Source organism: Staurois parvus, unplaced genomic scaffold (genome assembly GCF_062004578.1).
Source record: "Staurois parvus isolate SC_StPar_1 unplaced genomic scaffold, SC_StPar_1.0 ptg002092l, whole genome shotgun sequence".
Lineage (NCBI taxonomy): Eukaryota > Metazoa > Chordata > Amphibia > Anura > Ranidae > Staurois > Staurois parvus.
The window spans coordinates 39,132-56,380 of record NW_028319888.1 but is presented as its reverse complement, the minus strand read 5'-3'; the positions used below and the strand labels follow the sequence as shown (position 1 = coordinate 56,380).

The following is a 17,249-nucleotide window of genomic DNA, read 5'->3' as shown; positions in this document are numbered from 1 at the left end:
GGAGGAGCAGGAGGTGTAGGAGTAGGAGGGAAGGGGGTGCAGGGGATGTAGGAGGAGCAGGAGGAAGGGGGTGCAGAGGATGTAGGAGGAGCAGGAGGTGTAGGAGTAGGAGGGAAGGGGGTGCAGGGGATGTAGGAGGAGCAGGAGGAAGTGGGTGCAGAGGATGTAGGAGGAGCAGGAGGAAGGGGGTGCAGAGGATGTAGGAGGAGCAGGAGGAAGGGGGTGCAGAGGATGTAGGAGGAGCAAGAGGAAGGGGGTGCAGAGGATGTAGGAGGAGCAGGAGGTGTAGGAGTAGGAGGGAAGGGGGTGCAGAGGATGTAGGAGGAGCAGGAGGAAGGGGGTGCAGAGGATGTAGGAGGAGCAGGAGGTGTAGGAGTAGGAGGTGTAGGAGTAGGAGGGAAGGGGGTGCAGAGGATGTAGGAGGAGCAGGAGGAATGGGGTGCAATGGATGTAGGAGAAGCAGGAGGTGTAGGAGGAAGGGGGTGCAGGGGATGTAGGAGGAGCAGGAGGTGTAGGCGTAGGAGGTGCAGAGGATGTAGGAGGAGCAGGAGGTGTAGGAGTAGGAGGGAAGGGGGTGCAGAGGATGTAGGAGGAGCAGGAGGTGTAGGAGGAATGGGGTGCAATGGATGTAGGAGAAGCAGGAGGTGTATGAGAAAGGGGGTGCAGGGGATGTAGGAGGAGCAGGAGGTGTAGGAGTAGGAGGAAGGTGGTGCAGGGGATGTAGGAGGAAGGGGGTGCAGGGGATGTAGGAGGAGCAGGAGGTGTAGGGGGGAAGGGTGTGCAGGGAATGTATGAGGAGCAAGAGGTGTAGGGGGAAGGGTGTGCAGGGAATGTAGGAGGAGCAGGAGGTGTAGCGGGAAGGATGTGCAGGGAATGTAGGAGGAGCAGGAGGTGGAGGAAGGGGGTGCAGGGGATGTAGGAGGAGCAGGAGGTGTAGGGGGAAGGGGGTGCAGGGAATGTAGGAGGAGCAGGGGGTGTAGTTGGAAGGGGGTGCAGGGAATGTAGGAGGAGCAGGAGGTGTAGTTGGAAGGGGGTGCAGGGAATGTAGGAGGAGCAGGAGGTGTAGGGGGAAGGGTGTGCAGGGGATGTAGGAGGAGCAGGAGGTGTAGGGGGAAGGGGGTGCAGGGAAAGTAGGAGAAGCAGGAGGTGTAGGAGAAGGATGGAAGGGGGTGCAGGGGATGTAGGAGAAGTAGGAGTAGGAGGGAAGGGGGTGCAGGGGATGTAGGAGGAGCAGGGGGTGTAGGAGAAGGATGGAAGGGGGTGCAGGGGTTGTAGGAGGAGCAGGAGGTGTAGGAGGAATGGGGTGCAATGGATGTAGGAGAAGCAGGAGGTGTAGGACGAAGGGGGTGCAGGGGATGTAGGAGGAGCAGGAGGTGTAGGCGTAGGAGGGAAGGGGGTGCAGAGGATGTAGGAGGAGCAGGAGGTGTAGGAGGAATGGGGTGCAATGCATGTAGGAGAAGCAGGAGGTGTATGAGAAAGGGGGTGCAGGGGATGTAGGAGGAGCAGGAGGTGTAGGAGTAGGAGGAAGGTGGTGCAGGGGATGTAGGAGGAAGGGGGTGCAGGGGATGTAGGAGGAGCAGGAGGTGTAGGGGGGAAGGGTGTGCAGGGAATGTATGAGGAGCAAGAGGTGTAGGGGGAAGGGTGTGCAGGGAATGTAGGAGGAGCAGGAGGTGTAGCGGGAAGGGTGTGCAGGGAATGTAGGAGAAGCAGGAGGTGTAGGGGGAAGGATGTGCAGGGAATGTAGGAGGAGCAGGAGAGGTAGGGGGAAGGGTGTGCAGGGAATGTAGGAGGAGCAGGAGGTGGAGGAAGGGGGTGCAGGGGATGTAGGAGGAGCAGGAGGTGTAGGGGGAAGGGGGTGCAGGGAATGTAGGAGGAGCAGGAGGTGTAGTTGGAAGGGGGTGCAGGGAATGTAGGAGGAGCAGGAGGTGTAGGGGGAAGGGTGTGCAGGGGATGTAGGAGGAGCAGGAGGTGTAGGGGGAAGGGGGTGCAGGGAAAGTAGGAGAAGCAGGAGGTGTAGGAGAAGGATGGAAGGGGGTGCAGGGGATGTAGGAGAAGTAGGAGTAGGAGGGAAGGGGGTGCAGGGGATGTAGGAGGAGCAGGGGGTGTAGGAGAAGGATGGAAGGGGGTGCAGGGGTTGTAGGAGGAGCAGGAGGTGTAGGAGGAATGGGGTGCAATGGATGTAGGAGAAGCAGGAGGTGTAGGAGGAAGGGGGTGCAGGGGATGTAGGAGGAGCAGGAGGTGTAGGCGTAGGAGGGAAGGGGGTGCAGAGGATGTAGGAGGAGCAGGAGGTGTAGGAGTAGGAGGGAAGGGGGTGCAGAGGATGTAGGAGGAGCAGGAGGTGTAGGAGGAAGGGGGTGCAGGGGATGTAGGAGGAGCAGGAGGTGTAGGGGGGAAGGGTGTGCAGGGAATGTAGGAGGAGCAGGAGGTGTAGGGGGAAGGGTGTGCAGGGAATGTAGGAGGAGCAGGAGGTGTAGCGGGAAGGGTGTGCAGGGAATGTAGGAGGAGCAGGAGGTGTAGGGGGGGGGAAGGGTGTGCAGGGAATGTAGGAGGAGCAGGAGGTGTAGGGGGGAAGGGTGTGCAGGGAATGTAGAAGCAGGTGGTGTAGGGGGAAGGGTGTGCAGGGAATGTAGGAGGAGCAGGAGGTGTAGTTGGAAGGGGGTGCAGGGAATGTAGGAGGAGCAGGAGGTGTAGGGGGAAGGGGGTGCAGGGAATGTAGGAGAAGCAGGAGGTGTAGGAGAAGGATGGAAGGGGGTGCAGGGGATGTAGGAGAAGCAGGAGTAGGAGGGAAGGGGGTGCAGGGGATGTAGGAGGAGCAGGAGGTGTAGGAGAAGGATGGAAGGGGGTGCAGGGGATGTAGAAGTAGGAGGGAAGGGGGTGCAGGGGATGTAGGAGGAGCAGGAGGTGTAGGAGAAGGATGGAAGGGGGTGCAGGGGATGTAGGAGGAGCAGGAGGTGTAGGAGGAATGGGGTGCAATGGATGTAGGAGAAGCAGGAGGGAGGAAGGGGGTGCAGGGGATGTAGGAGGAGCAGGAGGTGTAGGCGTAGGAGGGAAGGGGGTGCAGAGGATGTAGGAGGAGCAGGAGGTGTAGGAGGAATGGGGTGCAATGGATGTAGGAGGAGCAGGAGGTGTAGGAGGAAGGGGGTGCAGGGGATGTAGGAGGAGCAGGAGGTGTAGGAGGAAGGGGGTGCAGGGAAAGTAGGAGGAGCAGGTGTAGGGGGAAGGGGGTGCAGGGGATGTAGGAGGAGCAGGAGGTGTAGGGGGCAGGGAATGTAGGAGGAGCAGGTGTAGGAGGACATCCACCCAATACGGCATTTTTGCATCACTCCTAACAAGAGACAGCCCACTGCTTGCATCAAGACTGAAGGCTCTTGAGAGGAGTACTCAGGAAGGGTGCTGTGATATTTTCAGAAAGCTCCTCCCACCAGCCATGATCTGCCTGCATTGCACAGAGAAAAAAACACAGAGACCCAGTGATGAGGTTGCTGGGTCTAAAATAAGGTATGTAATGAAAACAGAATGGCGTTTTATATACAAGTTTCATTAACATGCTGAGGGGAAGGGAGGAGCCATGGAGGCAAAATATAAACAAATTAACTACTTGACCTCAGGAAGGTTTTACCCCCTTCATGACCAGGCTATTTTTTTTTCTGTTCAGCACTGTGCTACTTCAACTGACAATTGCGCAGTCATGCAATGCTGTACCCAAACAAAATTGATGTAATGGGTTTCACTTCACACACACAGAGCTTTATTTTGGGGGTATTTGATCACGACTGGGGTTTTTTTCATTTTTTGTGATATAAAACAGAAAAAGACTGAACATTTTCAAAATATATATAAATTTTGCTTGCTTCATAAATTTGGGCCAAAATGTACTCTATGTCTTTGATAAAAAAAGTTCAACTTATAACGGAACTGCCATAGTGCGGCGGGCAATCTAACACTGACTGACGCTGGGGAGAACTAAGTGCCACTGACATCACCAAAGACATTAATACAGCGATCAGTGATATTATACACTGTCACTGTACTAATGACTGGGCAGGAAGGGGTTAACATCTAGGGGCGATCAAAGGGTTAAATGTGTGCCTGACTGTGTGTAATATGCGTTGCTATTTACTACTAGATCTCCAAGCTTCTCATCCCAGCAAAGCAGATTATTGCTTGTGAACACAGAGCTCTAAGCTGAGACTGTACACAGCCAATCAGCGGGTCCCGGCTGTCAATCATTGCCCAGGACTTGTTGATAGGCTCCCACTTTATGCAATCACAGATCAGCTCTCCCCGGACCCCGCATTCACTATATGCGCCCTCCCCGGACCCCGCATTCACTATATGCGCCGTCCCCGGACCCCGCATTCACTATATCCGCCTTCCACGGACCCCGCATTCACTATATCCGCTCTCCCCGGACCCCGCATTCACTATATCCGCTCTCCCCGGACCCCGCATTCACTATATCCGCTCTCCCCGGACCCCGCATTCACTATATCCGCTCTCCCCGGACCCCGCATTCACTATATCCGCTCTCCCCGGACCCCGCATTCACTATATCCGCTCTCCCCGGACCCCGCATTCACTATATCCGCTCTCCCCGGACCCCGCATTCACTATATCCGCTCTTCCCGGACCCCGCATTCACTATATCTGCTCTCCCCGGACCCCGCATTCACTATATCCGCTCTCCCCGGACCCCGCATTCACTATATCCGCTCTCCCCGGACCCCGCATTCACTATATCCGCTCTCCCCGGACCCCGCATTCACTATATCCGCTCTCCCCGGACCCCGCATTCACTATATCCGCTCTCCCCAGACCCTGCATTCACTATATCCGCTCTCCCCGGACCCCGCATTCACTATATCCGCTCTCCCCAGACCCTGCATTCACTATATCCGCTCTTCCCGGACCCCGCATTCACTATATCTGCTCTCCCCGGACCCCGCATTCACTATATCTGCTCTCCCCGGATCCCGCATTTACTATATCTGGTCTCCCCGGACCCCGCATTCACTATATCTGCTCTCCCCGGACCCCGCATTCACTATATCCGGTCTCCCCCGGACCCCGCATTTACTATATCTGGTCTCCCCGGACCCCGCATTCACTATATCTGCTCTCCCCGGATCCCTCTATCAGTGTCCAGCAGAGCGCTGGTTAAAGCTTGTAGGAGGAGTTTTCATTCTGCTCTAGGAGGATGCAGGACCCCTGGCCTCTGTCTGGACAGTACTGATTGGCCCTGTGGCGATCACATGCACTCTCCCAAGAAAAGAAAAAAAACCTCTCTAGCAATACACACCAAACTGAACATGTACAAAATGGCTATGGTTCAGTCTGTCTTATCAGGAGCTAAGATGTTGGACATTTGAACAAGAGGAGGAGCAAAGAAGACAGGATCAAGCAGCCTTTTTACACAATGCGGAGGATTAACCCCAGAGGTCCCACAGTGAGTATAACCAGCATCCTTTGCTGCGTCTACAGACTGACTGTACTGTTGGGGGTTCAGTAACACTTTAAATGGTTAAACTTCAGCTTCGCTTTTAGACACAAGACAGTTGTCACTTGACGCAGCCAATCACAGGTGAGGATCCAATGTTAGATCTGAGAATTGTTTGCTGTGGTTGATCTCCGGAGAAGGACCTGTAAGATTACAGATGGATCGGATGATTGGTTGGTTGATGAGGCGTCTGTACAGAGTATTAATATGGAGGACTGGACAGTGCGGTCTCCCCTCCCCCGCCATCTCTATCAGCCCAACTCAGTGCAGGAAGCAGACGGGTGACTTTTTTTGTTTTATTTGTTCTCTAGACACAGAATATTTGCAGATTCTCACAGGTCCTCTTTAGTTACAGAAAATTTATAAATTATCTTTTACATTTATATACAGATAGAACGGACGCAAACAGTTCATCTTCCTAGACGGGCCCAATAAATCAGAAAACAGCCGCTCCAGGGGGCCCATTGCAGCCGCTCCAGGGGACCCATTGCAGCCGCTCCAGGGGGCCCATTGTCGTACAGTCACCAGTCTGTTTGGGGCCCAACTACAGCTTGTCAGTGCTACCGGTTAAACCTATGAGGGGGGGGATCTGGGGGTCTCTGGTTGCCCCTGGCAGTGGGGGCGCTGTTGTTCCTCCTGTCAGTACATGGACTCGCTGTTCTGCACAGCACTAAATGGCAGCTGGAGGGCGCTGAGGTTTGGGCTCCGCTTGCTGGGGTTACTCTTCCGATTCCACAGAAGCAAAGTGCCGGAGCGCTTACTGACCCCCGGAGTCTTCCTGCTGTTCTCTTTATTTCCTTTCAGGATCTCACTGGATGTCAGCATGGAGGATTTCTTCTCCAAAGCCTGGAAAAAAGTTAGTTAGAATGACAAAATCAGAGATGAACTCAAATATAAAAAGGAGGCGAGAGCACGTGTGCAGAGAGAGAGCGCAGAGAGGGGGTGAGAGCGCAAAAAGAGAGAGAGCACAGAGAAAGAACAAGAGGGAGAGCGCGCAGCGAGTGAGAGAGAGGGGAAGAGCGCAGAGAGAGAGAGAGAGCGCAGAGAGCGAACGCAAAGAGAGCACAAAAGGGAGGGAGATCTCAGAGAGAGAGCAAGAGGGAGAGCGTGCAGTGAGAGAGAGAGGAAGAGCGCAGAGAGAGATCACAGACCGTGAGATGAACTCAGATATAAAAAGGAGGCGAGAGAGCGTGTGCAGAGAGAGAGAGGAGAGAGGGGGTGAGAGCGCAAAAAGAGAGAGCACAGAGAAAGCACGCGCAGGGAGAGCGCAAGAGGGAGAGCGTGCAGCGAGTGAGAGAGAGAGGAAGAGCGCAGAGGCAGAGAGAGAGTGAGGGGGGGGGAGAGCGCAGAGAGAGAGGGGGGGAGCGAAAAGAGAGAGAGCGCAAAGAGCACAAACGGAGGGAGAGCTCAGAGAGAGAGAACAAGAGGGAGAGCCAACTGTTTGCCCCCACACCTGGCCGATCACCCTCCCTGCCCACATCTGGTTCCCCCAGCTGCCTGGGCCCCATACAGGAGGACTGATGGTACCCCCTTTTCCACGGCCCTGTCCATAAGAAGTGGCTTGCTATGGGGGCACTTTAGAGAAGAGATGGAGCCAAGAATGCTGTGAAAGGACCTCAGGAGGTTTGGAGGCTTGAATATGCGCTCCTTATAAAAAGGATTCATGTCTTCATTTTTTTTATATTCAGGAACAATTACGGATTACTGTCAGTGATACTTTTCAGGCTGACTGGAAGTATTCCATAATGGGCATCTTCTACTTGATGGATGCAGCCAGTAGTTGGGAGGGCCAGGGTTTGGCCTAGATCAGGGGTGGGCAACTGTGGTCCTCCAGCTGTTGTAGAACTAAGTCCCATGAGGCATTGCAAAACTGACAGTTACAAGCATGACTCCCGAAGGCATGATGGGACTTGTAGTTCACCAACAGCTGGAGGGCCACAGTTGCCCACCCCTGGCCTAGATTCTTGCTGTTCTATTACTTCAATTGACTCCATGCTCTATTGGCTACAAACCGCTAAAAGGGCCCGTAGAAGTGAAAAGCCTCCCCTCCCCCCTGACTCGGGCCAAGAGAGCAGCGATTCCTGGGCTGCCTTATCAGAATACCCAGAATTCTGTGGGTAAACGGTGTCATGGAATAGGAACTGCCATTGCTGGCTTCATTTCCTAGAGAGCCATTGACCAGGAACAAGAATGAAATGAAAAGAGAGAGCGCGGAGAGAGAGAGGGGGAAGAGCGCGGAGAGAGAGGAGAAGAGCGCGGAGAGAGAGGGGGGGGGAAGAGCGCGGAGAGAGAGAGGGGGAAGAGCGCGGAGAGAGAGAGAGAGGGGGAAGAGCGCGGAGAGAGAGGAGGAAGAGCGCGGAGAGAGAGAGAGAGGGGAAGAGCGCAGAGAGAGAGAGAGGGGAAGAGCGCAGAGAGAGAGAGAGGGGAAGAGCGCAGAGAGAGAGAGAGAGGGAAGAGCGCAGAGAGAGAGAGAGAGGGGAAGAGCGCAGAGAGAGAGAGGGGAAGAGCGCAGAGAGAGAGAGGGGAAGAGCGCGCAGAGAGAGAGGGGGGGAAGAGCGCGCAGAGAGAGAGGGGGGGAAGAGCGCGCAGAGAGAGAGGGGGGAAGAGCGCAGAGAGAGAGGGGGGGAAGAGCGCAGAGAGAGAGGGGGGGAAGAGCGCGGAGAGAGAGAGGGGGGGAAGAGCGCGGAGAGAGAGAGGGGGGGAAGAGCGCGGAGAGAGAGAGGGGGGGAAGAGCGCGGAGAGAGAGAGGGGGGGAAGAGCGCGGAGAGAGAGAGGGGGGGAAGAGCGCGGAGAGAGAGAGGGGGGAAGAGCGCGGGAGAGAGAGAGGGGGGAAGAGCGCGGAGAGAGAGAGGGGGGGAAGAGCGCGGAGAGAGAGAGGGGGGAAGAGCGCGGAGAGAGAGAGGGGGAAGAGCGCGGAGAGAGAGAGGGGGAAGAGCGCGGAGAGAGAGAGGGGGAAGAGCGCGGAGAGAGAGAGGGGAAGAGCGCGGAGAGAGAGAGGGGAAGAGCGCGGAGAGAGAGAGAGAGAGGGGAAGAGCGCAGAGAGAGAGAGAGAGAGGGGAAGAGCGCAGAGAGAGAGAGAGAGAGAGAGGGGAAGAGCGCAGAGAGAGAGAGAGGGGAAGAGTGCAGAGAGAGAGGGGGGAAGAGCGCAGAGAGAGAGAGGGGAAGAGCGCAGAGAGAGAGAGGGGAAGAGCGCGCAGAGAGAGAGGGAAGAGCGCGCAGAGAGAGAGGGGGGGAAGAGCGCAGAGAGAGAGAGGGGGAAGAGCGCAGAGAGAGAGAGGGGGGAAGAGCGCGGAGAGAGAGAGGGGGAAGAGCGCGGAGAGAGAGAGGGGGAAGAGCGCGGAGAGAGAGAGGGGAAGAGCGCGTAGAGAGAGAGGGGAAGAGCGCGGAGAGAGAGAGGGGAAGAGCGCGGAGAGAGAGAGGGGAAGAGCGCGGAGAGAGAGAGGGGAAGAGCGCGGAGAGAGAGAGAGAGAGAGAGGAAGAGCGCGGAGAGAGAGAGAGAGGAAGAGCGCGGAGAGAGAGAGAGAGGAAGAGCGCGGAGAGAGAGAGAGAGGAAGAGCGCGGAGAGAGAGAGGGGGAAGAGCGCGGAGAGAGAGGGGGGGAAGAGCGCGGAGAGAGAGGGGGGAAGAGCACGGAGAGAGGGGGGGGGGGAAGAGCGCGGAGAGAGAGGGGGGGGAAGAGCGCGGAGAGAGAGGGGGGGAAGAGCGCAGAGAGAGAGAGAGAGGGGAAGAGCGCAGAGAGAGAGAGAGAGAGGGGAAGAGCGCAGAGAGAGAGAGAGAGAGAGAGAGAGGGGAAGAGTGCAGAGAGAGAGGGGGGAAGAGCGCAGAGAGAGAGAGGGGAAGAGCGCAGAGAGAGAGAGGGGAAGAGCGCGCAGAGAGAGAGGGGGGAAGAGCGCAGAGAGAGAGAGGGGGGGAAGAGCGCAGAGAGAGAGAGGGGGGGAAGAGCGCAGAGAGAGAGAGGGGGGAAGAGCGCAGAGAGAGAGAGGGGGGGAAGAGCGCAGAGAGAGAGAGGGGGGGAAGAGCGCAGAGAGAGAGAGGGGGGAAGAGCGCAGAGAGAGAGAGAGGGGGAAGAGCGCGGAGAGAGAGAGGGGGAAGAGCGCGGAGAGAGAGAGGGGGAAGAGCGCGGAGAGAGAGAGGGGGAAGAGCGCGGAGAGAGAGAGGGGGAAGAGCGCGGAGAGAGAGAGGGGAAGAGCGCGTAGAGAGAGAGGGGAAGAGCGCGGAGAGAGAGAGGGGAAGAGCGCGGAGAGAGAGAGAGAGAGAGGAAGAGCGCGGGAGAGAGAGAGAGAGGAAGAGCGCGGAGAGAGAGAGAGAGAGGAAGAGCGCGGAGAGAGAGAGAGAGGAAGAGCGCGGAGAGAGAGAGAGAGGAAGAGCGCGGAGAGAGAGAGAGAGGAAGAGCGCGGAGAGAGAGAGAGAGAGGAAGAGCGCGGAGAGAGAGAGAGGGGGAGAGCGCGGAGAGAGAGGGGGGGGAGAGCGCGGAGAGAGGGGGGGGGGAAGAGCGCGGAGAGAGAGGGGGGGGGAAGAGCGCGGAGAGAGAGGGGGGGGGAAGAGCGCGGAGAGAGAGGGGGGGAAGAGCGCGGAGAGAGAGGGGGGGAAGAGCGCAGAGAGAGAGGGGGGGAAGAGCGCAGAGAGAGAGGGGGGGAAGAGCGCAGAGAGAGAGGGGGGGAAGAGCGCAGAGAGAGAGGGGGGGAAGAGCGCAGAGAGAGAGGGGGGGAAGAGCGCAGAGAGAGAGGGGGAAGAGCGCAGAGAGAGAGGGGGAAGAGCGCAGAGAGAGAGGGGGAAGAGCGCAGAGAGAGAGAGGGGAAGAGCGCAGAGAGAGAGAGGGGGGAAGAGCGCAGAGAGAGAGAGATCACAGACCGTGACCTGGAGAAGGGACAGTGTCTGCCGTTCATACCGTATTGTGAGGGTCCGCGCTCTGGAAGGTGACGACCTCGATGCCCACCCCCTCACTCCCGGTATTCTTCAACAAGGTCACCACTTCGGAATGTTTGGCCCACCTGCAGTCCTCGTCATTCACAGAGACGATGTAGGCGCCCTCCTTCACTCCAGCCTTCTGTGACACACAAGAGGAACATTTATATCTATGCAAACCCGGAACATCAAGATATGGAACTTCAGGTGAACTAGAAGACCCTCTACAGGTCCAGATATCCGCTAGAAGTTCATGAAATGTGAAGTCGTCTGTCTGGTCCAGTCCAGTGTGAGGCTCAGCGTTCCCTGACACCCCGGACTCTGCTACGGCTCACAAGGACTGCAGCTCTTTAGATCCTTCACAGATTCAGGTTTCCATCATCTTCATCTCAGATAAATATTGTCGCTACAAGAATTCCTATCAATATTACACTGAACCCCCGTGATTCAAATTGTATGAAATCAGGAGGTCCAGCCCTGTAATAGACGACTTCGTGGAGATTTATTAGAGTCAAATGCAAATGAAGCAAAGATTCCGTTAAACCTCTCATGCCAAAGCTCATAGATGATTGGATGTTCAGACCTCACCAGCGTCTGATATCGTGAAAAGAATTGTGTGACTAATCTGCGTATCTAAAATAAATTTGTATAAAATGTACATTTTTGGGGCGTATAAAGCTTTTATTTGGGTTTTTTTTTTTAAATAAAACTGCACCAAACAAACAAAAAGAACTTTATATAGGATAAAAAGTAGGGCTGCACCAAAATTTTGTTGGTCGAAAACGGAAAAAAGCACCTATACAGGTGACGAAAAAATGCCACCGCCCCCCCACCGTACCTGAGAAACCACCAAACGATCCCGGCGCTGGGCATAGAGATGAGTGAAGGAAAGATGGCCTCCATTCATCTCTATGCCCTTGGAGGACCAGATCGGTTACTTCCGGTTCTGGCCATTTTTATTTTTGTAAAGCACTAGATCATTTCTTTTTGATCCAATGCTTTACATTGCAGAGGAGAGATGTGGGGGGTCTTAATAACCACATATCTTAATAACCCCAATATCTCTCCATAAAGAGAACCGGTCACTAATTATGGAGAGATATGGGGTCAATAAGACATAATTAGTGACAGGTCCTCTTTATGGAGAGATATGGGATCAGTAAGATATAATTAGTGACAGGTCCTCTTTATGGAGAGATATGGGGGGACAATGAGACATAATTAGTGACAGGTCCTCTTTATGGAGAGATATGGGGGGACAATGAGACATAATTAGTGACAGGTCCTCTTTATGGAGAGATTATGGGGTCAGTGAGACATAATTAGTGACAGGTCCTCTTTATGAGAGATATGGGGGGACAATGAGACATAATTAGTGACAGGTCCTCTTTATGGAGAGATATGGGGGGACAATGAGACATAATTAGTGACAGGTCCTCTTTATGGAGAGATATGGGGTCACTAAGATATATATATATGCTTTTTCAAGCTGCATAGAGCGTAATAGAGCGGCGTGGAGATCAGATTACACACACTGCAAAAAGACTCCGCAGTCACAACCCTACTTATAAAAATAAATGATGTGGCCCTACAACCATTTTGATTCATTTTGAAAGTCATATCTGGGTTACATAGTTAGTCTGGCTGAAAAAAAAAAAAAGACAAAAGTCCATCCAGTTCAACCATAGAAAAAGTTATAATCCTACACCCACAGTGGATCCAGAGGAAGGCAAAAAACCCCAGCAAAACACGATCCAATCTGCTCCTGCAGGGAAAAAAATCCCTTCCTGATCCCCCGAGAGGCAATCGGATATTCCCTGGATCAACGTTCCCTATAAATGTTATATCCAGTTATATTCTGTATCTATGGATTGAGAAGAATTCAGCAGCCAAGGATTTCCAGTGTTCTAGGATACGTACATCCGCACAGCCGCCAGGAACAACTCCGGCAATCAGCACTGGAGAATCTCCTCTCAGGGTGAAACCGAATCCACCGTCATCCCGCTCAAGGCGAACCTTCTGCGCCGGCCGCCACTTGTGCTTTGCTGAAAAGACGGACAGCGGACCCTGCAGGCAGAAGTAATGGGGAAATAGGGGTTACCATACGGCGAATCTACCACTTTCCTCATTCAGTGACAGGTTCTCTTGATAGCCCAACCAGTCACTTTCCCACAATCCCCCCCCCCCCACTACTTCCTTCACTGATCACAGCCCTGATTAGAGGACCATGTGGAAGATCCTGCAGAGGACTCATGACCTTCCCAATACCCTGGCCTGACAAGTGTTTGGGCCGGGCTAGTGGCCCTTCAGGTGCTGGTGAGGGGCCCATGCATATATATATTTCATTACAAAGGTACATATACACACATACACAAATATATATATACACATGTTCCAGTTACACTGGTCTCTGTGCTGTGTCTGCCACAGACCCTGCATAGGACAGACGAGTGTAGCTGGAACATGCATGATGGGGATATGGATAGTGTGCGCTGTCTGCCACAGACCCTGCATAGGACAGACTATCCATATCCCCATCATGCATGTTCCAGCTACACTGGTCTCTGTGCTGAGTCTGCCACAGACCCTGCATAGAACAGACTATCCATATCCCCATCATGCATGTTCCAGCTACACTCGTCTGTCCCATGCAGGGTCTCTGGCAGACACAGCAGAGACCAGTGTAACTGGAACATGCATGACGGGGATATGGATAGTCTGTCCTATGCAGGGTCTGTGGCAGACAGCGCACACTATCCATCATGCATGTTCCAGCTACACTGGTCTCTGTGCTGTGTCTGCCACAGACCCTGCATGGGACACACTATCCATATCCCCATCATGCATGTTCCAGCTACACTCGTCTGTCCTATGCAGGGTCTGTGGCAGACACAGCACAGAGACCAGTGTAACTGGAACATGCATGATGGGGATATGGATAGTGTGCGCTGTCTGCCACAGACCCTGCATAGGACAGACTATCCATATCCCCATCATGCATGTTCCAGCTACACTGGTCTCTGTGCTGTGTCTGCCACAGACCCTGCATAGGACAGAGACGAGTGTAGCTGGAACATGCATGATGGGGATATGGATAGTCTGTTCTATGCAGGGTCTGTGGCAGACTCAGCACAGAGACCAGTGTAGCTGGAGCTGCATGCTCTGGTTTCCTGCTGACAGTTCACATCCCATAAGCCAGGTTCAACCTGGCGGGGATCTGCGGCAGTTTTCTGTACTGAAAACTGGCACGTTGAATTTGTTAATTGTAGCAGAAATACTGTCACGGGGCAGCAAGGGTGCACAAAATCACACACACACATACACACACGCGCAATTTCACATTTTCAGGTAAGGGGGAACCATGCGCGCGCCCTACCCTCGCCGCCATTCGCACCCGCGGCTGTCAATCACCGAGTCCCAGCTGGAAATTACCCGCCGGAACCCGGTGATTACCGACCATCACCAACAGGGAGGAGAACTGTTTTGTTTACAAACAATCTTCCTCCCTGTCAGCTCAGCACACTGCACAGCACAGCCACCCACAGTAGTGTGATTACAGTGAAGCACACAGACCCCGCCCTCTAGTAAAACACTCCCTACATATAAGTTAACCCTTTGATCGCCCCAGATGTTAACCCCTTCCTGCCCAGTGCCATTAGTACAGTGTGATTTTTTTTTTAGCACTGATCACTGTATTGGTGTCACTGGGGATGTCAGTGACACCAAGTTAGTTCCCCCCCAGTGTCAGAATGTCCGCCGCAGTCCCGCTATAAGTCGCTGATCGCCGCCATTACTAGTAGAAGAAAAAAAATCCAAGTATCTATACCGCCATTTGTAGACGCTATAACTTTCACGTAAACCAATTAATTTACACGTATTGGGATTTTTTTCAGCAAAGACACGGAGCAGAATACATTTTGGCCGAAATTTATGAAAAAAAATACCACCAAAAGAAAGCTCAATTTGTGGGGAAAAAAAAGGAAGTAAATATAATTTGGGTGCAGCGTTGCATGACCGCGCAATTATCAGTTAAAATAACGCAGTGCCGTATCACAAAAAATAACCGCAGAGGTGATCAAATACGTCCTTTTTCCCTACAAATAGAGCTTTCTTTCAATGGATTTTAATGAGGAGGGAGGAGGAGGAGGGAGGAGGAGGAGGGAGGAGGGAGGAGGGAGGAGGAGGGGGAGGAGGAGGACTCTGGCAATTGTGAGAAAAAAATAAATAAATTTTTTACTTTTTGCCATTAACCACTTACCCTCCTGAGGATTCCCCCCCCCCCCCCCTTCCTGACCAGGCCATTTTTTGTGATACAGCGCTGCATTGTTTTAACTGACAATTGTGCGGTCATGCAACGCTGCATGTAAATTAAATTTACGTCCCTTTTTCCCCACAATAGAGCTTTATTTTGGTGATAAAGTTAATGTGGGTGCAGCGTTGAATTGTTTTAACTGACAATTGTGCGGTCATGCAGCACTGTATCGCAAAAAAGGGCCTGGTCAGGAAGGGGGGGGGGGGGAATCCTCAGGAGGGTAAGTGATTAATAGCAAAAAGTTGAAAAAACATTGTTTTTTTTTCCTCAAAATTGCTGGTCTTTATTTTTTGCACTATTAAAAAAAAAAAAAAAAAAAAAAAAAACAACAACCCAGCAGAGCTGATCAAATACCACCGAAAGAAAGCTCAAATGTCAGTTAAAGTAACGCAGTGCTGTGTCACAAAGAATGGCCTGGTCAGGAAGGCGGGGAAATCCTCAGGAGGGTAAGTGGATAATAGCAAAAAGTAAAAAAAAAAAAAAGTTTGTTTTTTCTGAAAATTGCTGGCTTTTTTTTTTTTAAATTTTTATAGCGCAAATAATAAAAACCGAAGAGGTGATCAAATACCACTGAAAGAAAGCTCAATTCTTGGGGGGACGTAAATTTCATTGAGGTGCAGCATTGCATGACTGTGCAATTGTCAGTTAAAATAAGGCAGCGCCGTATCGCAAAAAATGATCTGGTCAGTTGGGGGGGGGGGGGGGGTTATGGGGGGGAACCCTTAGGGGGATAAGTGGTTAATAGCAAAAAGTAAAAAATATTGCTGGTCTTTTTTTTTTTTTTTTTTTTTATAGCGCAAAAAGACCCGTTGGGTGGGGCGAAATGACTAAGACCCGGTGGGTGGGTGGGGCGGAATGACTAAGACCCGGTGGGTGGGGCGAAATGACTAAGACCCGGTGGGTGGGTGGGGCGGAATGACTAAGACCCGGTGGGTGGGTGGGTGGGGCGGAATGACTAAGACCCGGTGGGTGGGTGGGTGGACCCGGAATGACTAAGACCCGGTGGGTGGGGCGGAATGACTAAGACCCGGTGGGTGGGTGGGGCGGAATGACTAAGACCCGGTGGGTGGGTGGGTGGGGCGGAATGACTAAGAACCGGTGGGTGGGGTGGGTGGGGCGGAATGACTAAGACCCGGTGGGTGGGGCGGAATGACTAAGACCCGGTGGGTGGGTGGGGCGGAATGACTAAGAACCAGGTGGGTGGGTGGGGCGGAATGACTAAGAACCAGGTGGGTGGGTGGGGCGGACTGACTAAGAACCCGGTGGGTGGGTGGGGCGGAATGACTAAGAACCGGTGGGTGGGGTGGGTGGGGCGGAATGACTAAGACCCGGTGGGTGGGGCGGAATGACTAAGGACCCGGTGGGTGGGTGGGGCGGAATGACTAAGAACCAGGTGGGTGGGTGGGGCGGAATGACTAGAACCAGGTGGGTGGGTGGGGTGGAATGACTAAGACCCAGTGGGTGGGGTGGGTGGGGCGGAATGACTAAGAACCCGGTGGGTGGGTGGGGCGGAATGACTAAGAACCCGGTGGGTGGGTGGGGCGGAATGACTAAGACCCGGTGGGTGGGTGGGGCGGAATGCATCAGTGGAGGTGGAGACATCCTTACTTTTTGGCTGTTGGGGCTGGTTGGGAGGGCGTCGGCCCTTTCATTTACACATGGTGTACCCTTTCTACATTGGTATATGGACACCCTGATATCCCATCTGAAAGGGGGAAGGTGAAGGGTGAAGGGAAGAGGCTCCTCTCCTTCGAGCGCCACCACAAGCAGTACTAAGCAGGTCACAATGAAGGACGGGATTTATCCTGTTCCCTTCGCAGGCCCCATATAAGATAGGGTTTTATTGCAGTTATTTAAAAAAAAAAAAAAAAAACCCTATCTAGCAATACACACTAAACTGAGCATGTGCAGAGCGACTCCACACAATATGTCAGGAGATAAGAGGGGGACACTGGAAGAAAGGGAGGATCAGAGAAGACTGGATCAAACAGCCTTTTTACACAATGCGGAGGATTAACTCCTTATTTATTTATTTCAGGTACTTATATATCGCCTTCAATGTACACAGCACTTTACATATATATTGTACATTCACATCAGTCCCCGCCCCCGAGGAGCCTACAATCTAAGGTCCCTAACTCACATTCATACATACACATAATAGGGACAATTTAGACAGGAGCCCTCCCAGGATGTCTTTGGAGTGTGGGAGAAAACCGGAGTAACACCCGGAGGAAACCACACAGGCACAGGGAGAACATGCAACCTTTAAGAAGGTGGTGCCGTGGTTGGGATTTGAACCAACGACCCGAGTACTGCCAAGTGGAAGTGCTAACCATTTAGCCACTGTGCTAAATTTTGTTGTGGGGGTTTCCCTCAAAAGCCATACCAGACTCGAAGGGAAAAAAGTTCTTGACCCTTTCCGAAAAGGGAAGTGTCAAGGAAAGGCACAGGGAGAACATGCAAACTCCAGGTAGGTGGTGCCGTGGTTGGGATTTGAACCCGAGTACTGCCAGGGGGGAGTGCGGACCACAGT

At 53.4% G+C, this 17,249-nt stretch overlaps 1 protein-coding gene across 1 annotated transcript in view; it reads right to left on the bottom strand.

Annotated features, from left to right (window-relative positions):
- Nucleotides 1-5,779: 5,779 nt before the first annotated feature.
- The window catches only part of RHPN1 (rhophilin Rho GTPase binding protein 1), a 47,492-nt gene continuing 36,022 nt past the window's right edge, over nt 5,780-17,249 (bottom strand). Inside the window, exons 8-10 of the mRNA XM_089664897.1 lie at nt 12,322-12,468; nt 10,385-10,543; nt 5,780-6,343 (exon numbers count right to left, since the gene is read on the bottom strand). Of these exons, the coding sequence (XP_089521023.1) occupies nt 6,137-6,343; nt 10,385-10,543; nt 12,322-12,468 (513 nt within the window). The 3' untranslated portion in view covers nt 5,780-6,136. The remainder of the gene's footprint in view (nt 6,344-10,384; nt 10,544-12,321; nt 12,469-17,249) is intronic.